Here is a 5,676-nt window from a genome sequence, read left to right on the forward strand (position 1 = left end):
ACCACCTGGCTATCAATAAGGGACATGAATACAAAAGAATATTATTTGTTGTTAGAAATAATGAAGTATACAACTATATGTACTGGCATGGAAAGATGACCAGAAGGTATGGGATATATCTGTTGCTTATCATGTGCCCTTATACAAGTTACATAACCTCTCCAATACTCAATTTCTTCATCTGTAAATTGAGGATAATATCCTTAAAATAGTAAGGTTGCTGTGCATATTAGATTATAGCAATTGTTTTGCATAGTTTCTGGCATATAGTATATGCTCAATAGGTATTAGTAATATCATTGTTACTAAGAGAAAAAAATGAAAGCTTCTAAACAGCATGTATAAATGCTTTCCATTTGCTAAAAAAAAAATCTCACGTATAGATAAAGCATCTAATGTAGTTTTTCTTATTTTAATGTGAGATTTGGGGGATACAGAACTTTTAGTTTTACTTTATACATGTGATTTATAACATTTTCAACAATGAGCATGTTATTTACAAATGATGATGAAATATGGTTTTTAAAACGATGCATGAGACTTAGACCCTGGAATGTGGGTAATGTTTCTACTAGCATCTCTTCTCTCTGCTGTTTAGCTGAATGTTTCTGTTTAAATACGCTCTGCCACAAGTGTGCTCCTGTGCAGTGACAAAAGGATCATGGCAGTGAGAGTCAAGGGACTCAACAAGGAGAGAAAACACAGTCCCAATGCACAGAGTGAATGATCACAAGGAGGTATACCATACTGTTAACAATAGAAGAAAAACTGAATTTCTATACTTCTGATGTCAAATCTGTGAGGGTGCTGGAAGGACAGTAGAAGTTTTAAAGTATACACACAATACATATGCACAGTCTTTAAAAATTCCAGAGGGTCACTTCAAATAAAGGATATTTAGAATATTGAAAAACAAGCATTTGAGCCAAAAAAATGTTAGCCTACAAAATTTTGTTTCTTTCATTCTCTGCCAGGAGGGTTGCATAAGCCTCTCTTTAGTACCACCCGAAGCCCTCAGGAAAAGGAACACACAAAAATAATAAAAAGACAAAGGCTCCATATGGAAACTCAATTGTATTTATTTTTCTTTTACAGAATCAGAGAAGTAAAAACTAGTACCAAAGTCCAGGTAAAATGGTTTGATCTGCCTGATTTGGCTGCATATTCTGTACACATAGCATTCTAAATTAAAATTAAACACATTATAAAATGTAGAAATATAATTTGTAAAAAGTTAAAGTACTAGCACAGAAATGATGTAGTGTGTTAGGGAAACAGTCTCTGTCAATGGTCCATTTTCCCAATTAAACTAATCTATAATTTATTTTTTTCATAGAAGTTGTACTTGCAGAAGTTACTTCCTAATTATATCATGACAAAACAACTCGTAATTAGCAACACTCCTATACTCCTATCACTCAGATCACCTTCTTCTAATGAGAGCTTTTCTGCCAAACTGGGAATAGCCCCTTGGCATACTGTCTTTTTTTCCTGTTTTACGTGCTTCTGGTAGTCTGTGTAATCAGTGAAAGAGATGGCATTTCACATCCTAATACTAAGGTGAAACACTAAGAATTACTAGATTGAATGGAGTTGCAAATAGGTTTTAACAATGTATTTACTTCAAGAAAATGTGTTTAATGGCGGGGGGGGGGTACCTAGAAAGAAAGATAGACGAAATTACTTTCCTATTTCAATTTTAATACACCTTTTCTATGGCAAAACTACTGAATGAAATGTTGAAGTTGACGGATGTAGAACTAAAAAGACTAGATGTCCTGGTGGTTGTTTTCTAATAAGAAAAACAATATAAATAGCACCTTATCATGATTCTGCAGGGGTTTTAACACTCATAATAATAGGAAGTAGCCTTTAAAAAGCTGTTCTTACATAGATTTCTAGCTTTAGTGTTCTTTAACAAAAGCCATATTTTATGGCCTTAAAAACAAACACAAAAAATTATATCTGGCTTTATCTATTAGTAAGCACATAGTCAGAGTCCATGTTTAATTCTGAAAAAAATGTTTGTTATGTTCATTAACAAATGTTTCAACTAATTTCACTGAAAAAATTCTAGTATTTTCTAATGCCACAAGCTTATTAGGAAATTATTTCTAAAAATTGATAATACAAATCATCGATGTTTTAACTACTTTAGGAAAAAAAGAAGGGTATCTGTTTCTTTTACACTTAATAACCTGAAAATGAGTCTATAAAAACATTTTTTTAAAAAATACAGTAACACTGCTCAGTTTTGTTAGGTCCCTTGTTTTTTTTGTTGTTGTTTGTTTTTTTCTTAGAATGTACAACTCTTTTTGCAATTATTGCTAACACAAGAGAAAAAGAAATAGTGCTTCCTTCAATTTAGTAGCAACATAAACATCACCCCCATCTCTCTCGGAGACTTGGAGAGAGAAGAAATAAAAGGAACTTAAATCGCGGGTCCTTCAGGAAAAAGAAATCGCTGCGTTGTGTAGGAAGCACAGCAGGCTCATGCCCTGTCCACCTGCTGCTCAGCATCAGCATAGACAGGGCTCCATCCCTGCCCTTCCCCCACCACATAAAGTGCACAAAAGCCTTCTTTTCTTCTACAACAGTCTTTTGGTATAAAGTTTGTAGTTGAAAATTGTTATTTTGTTTTGGGAGTGCACTGTTCATACCTTCTGCCTGTCTTGCTTTTGGGGTACTATAACTTGTCTATTTTCATTTCACAACTGGTATCCTTTCCACTATATTCCATAACTTTACTACTTAATCTCTGACCTTTCCACGTGCCTTCTTTCCAACAAGATAAAAGGTACTCTGCCCATCTATATTCTGATAGATCAAAAGGATCTCATTTACGATCCCAAACGAATAAGTCCCCTTGGGAATTGAAAGGTTCCTCCCAGAGACTTCAATTATTAAATTCATATATTATAAATAACGTCAGTTGAGAACACTAAACAGTTGAGGACTTCATTGGCAGACAGAGTGCATGCCAGGTGAACCCGATGCACTCTCTCAGTCCTTAAAAGCTAATAAAAAAAACATTTTTTGGTTACATAAGAGGTATTGAGTACATATTTCATGCCTTTTTATATCAACTGTAACAAAAGGATTAGGATAATATACTTAGGAATCACTTTTACTGAATTCAGAAAACATATGCCTCCACCACACACCATCTAGAGGACATATTTTTAAATGTCAGTCAGAGATCTGCTTCATCCTTCAAACAGTTTCATAGATAAGACTATTTTAAAACTTGAAATCTTAAAAGCAAAACTGACAAGGCTTCAGAATTTAAAAAGCAACAGCTTGCTGTGTGTGCCATTGGACTGAAAGCTATGTGTCCTGATGTTTTCAGAACAATTTCAAAAGACAAAAATGCAGTTGCCACTGATTCATCAAAAATATTTGCCTGCCCTTTGTCATCAGCTACAAAATATAGTGCTTCATAAAATAAACATCAACTTCTAAGCAGTAATTTTTAAAAAATATAACTTGTAATTTTAAATGTTTTGTTTAATAAATGCTCATAATTAGTAGCAAACAGGTGTCATTCATAAGATCCACAGCATAGAGACTATGGCATGCTGCCGCCACTCTCCCACTGGAAGGACTAGCTATGCAGATGCTATGCCCAAAATGATGGAGCATAAACTACAAGAGGACTGTGTGTGCCTTTGTAAATACAGAGTAATAAGAATCATCAGAACCAGGATGGATTCAGCACTACATGGTATTCCATACAGCAAAATTTTACTATCTATATGATGATTTTTAAAGTTCAGGTAAATATTTAAAGCATTTGGTACTATTGTCATCAATAGCTTTAAAACTGTAAATCAGGTGTGATTTTGTATACATTTCCTGGACCGAGCCACCTGTCAGAAATCACTGCCTGTGGTCAACTTTTTATGGTTTATAATCAATTGTTGTAAAAATTTCAATTAACACCCATAAAACTTAGTCATGGGGTTACAGCGAGAAAAACAGGAGTGAAATTCTGCATAACCCACCACAGGAATGCAGGCTTGCAGAAAACGAAAATAGAATATTTATTTATGTTTAACTTAGTTTACTATCAATCAAATCCAGGCAATGATTGAACTGGCCACATGGAAAGGAGGGAGCATGAGTCATGGGGGCAGAAAGCGGTTCACCTGCAGACTTGCTCTGCTCCATCGCTTTTCCCAAGAGGCCCAGGAAATGTCAGGTCATGGCTGCACACAGGTTACAATATACTGACTACAGCCAGGTCAGAAAGGGCTCGCTTTTGTTCAGAGCAGACTCTACATCATTGAAGAGGGGGATCAGATCTTCAGATTCCAGAGTTCCGAGGTCCACATTGGTTCCTGGGAGACAGTCCAGAAAATCAGGGAAACGGGTCTGCTGAGGATTGATGTTCATGGGTGCCTGCCCTGCGTTTTCTCCTGCAACAGAATGAAAAGAAACCATGTTCACTCCTTTCTCAGGTTCTTGAAAGAGGGGCAGTTCAAATGTTAACATAACTCTCGTCTTGACCTGTGCTATGCCTACATGGAAACAGACTATGTTGCTACGGGTATAAAATATTTTATCTCTGAGCAAAATTTCAGCTACCAAACTGACACTGAGCTGGTGATGCTCGCTCCTAGGAGATGAAGAGGTGCCAGGGGAATCTGCAACTGTCCTGGGTAGACATGTCCAGAGGGACAAGTCCTGGGAGACAGGGGAGGCACAGGTGAAGGCCCTGGGGGTCTGACCTGTGCCTTCCCGAGACAGTGGCATGAAGAGCTGTTTTGTGAAAGAGTCGAGAGGCCCTGCCTGTTAAGAAATGCCTTATCACAGGGCTATAATCTCAGGATTTAATTGCAAGCTTATATGTACCCATATCCTCCCTCTATGTTCAAAGATAATAGTGAGGAGTTTCTATTAACAGTGTTATTGAAAGGCTGTCTTCATTGGTGGCACTAGGGATCAATGTCAAAGCATTTTATAAAGTGGGTTCTGCAGACCATGCCCCTCCCTCCACTCCACCCCCCATACCATCTGCCTTTTTCACAATGCAGGCGAGTCACAATGCCTGTGAGCTCAGGAAGGTTCTGAGATGTCTTGCAGTAAAGAAGTCTGCTTTATTTTGTTTAAGCCACCCTTACCTAAGCGCATGTAATCACCTAATCCAATTTTGGCAGAACTTGGTCCTGATAAACTAGAGTTTATAGAGACAGTTGAGAAAATGCTGTTCTAGAATAAAATTAAGTGTCTGGGGTGTGACATGAGGGATCCATGTTCTTTATGAATAACTAATGGCCCGTTGCACAAAATTCGTGCATGTGGTGGGGGTGGGCTTACCAGTTCATTCAGTCCTATATAATTCTTGTTCTCCTTCATCTTGGATCAGGGGTCTGTTTTTATAAAATACTAGAGGCCCGGTGCATGAAGTTCATGCACGGGGATGGGAGGTATTCCCCTCAGCCTGCCTGCCTGATGGCCCAACTGCCCTCCCCTGCTGTCCTGATCCCCCTAACTGCTCTCCCCTCCTTGTCTGATCCCCCTAACTGCCTATCTGCTCTCCCCTCCTGGCCTGATCCCCCAAATTTCCTATATGCACTGCCCTCCTGGCTTGATCGCCCTAACTACCTATCTGTTCTCCGCTACTGGCCTAAACCCCCTAACTGCCTTTGTGCTCTCCCCTCCTCTCCTCGCCTT

The 5,676-nt window shown here is 38.1% G+C and overlaps 1 protein-coding gene across 1 annotated transcript in view; it reads right to left on the reverse strand.

Moving 5' to 3' along the window:
- Positions 1 to 1,059: 1,059 nt before the first annotated feature.
- The window catches only part of WWTR1 (WW domain containing transcription regulator 1), a 183,736-nt gene continuing 179,119 nt past the window's right edge, over positions 1,060 to 5,676 (reverse strand). The window contains exon 7 of the mRNA XM_006763616.2: positions 1,060 to 4,418. Coding sequence (XP_006763679.1) covers positions 4,234 to 4,418 — 185 coding nt within the window. The 3' untranslated portion in view covers positions 1,060 to 4,233. The remainder of the gene's footprint in view (positions 4,419 to 5,676) is intronic.

This window comes from Myotis davidii, unplaced genomic scaffold (assembly GCF_000327345.1).
Source record: "Myotis davidii unplaced genomic scaffold, ASM32734v1 scaffold1619, whole genome shotgun sequence".
In the NCBI taxonomy this organism is placed as follows: domain Eukaryota; kingdom Metazoa; phylum Chordata; class Mammalia; order Chiroptera; family Vespertilionidae; genus Myotis; species Myotis davidii.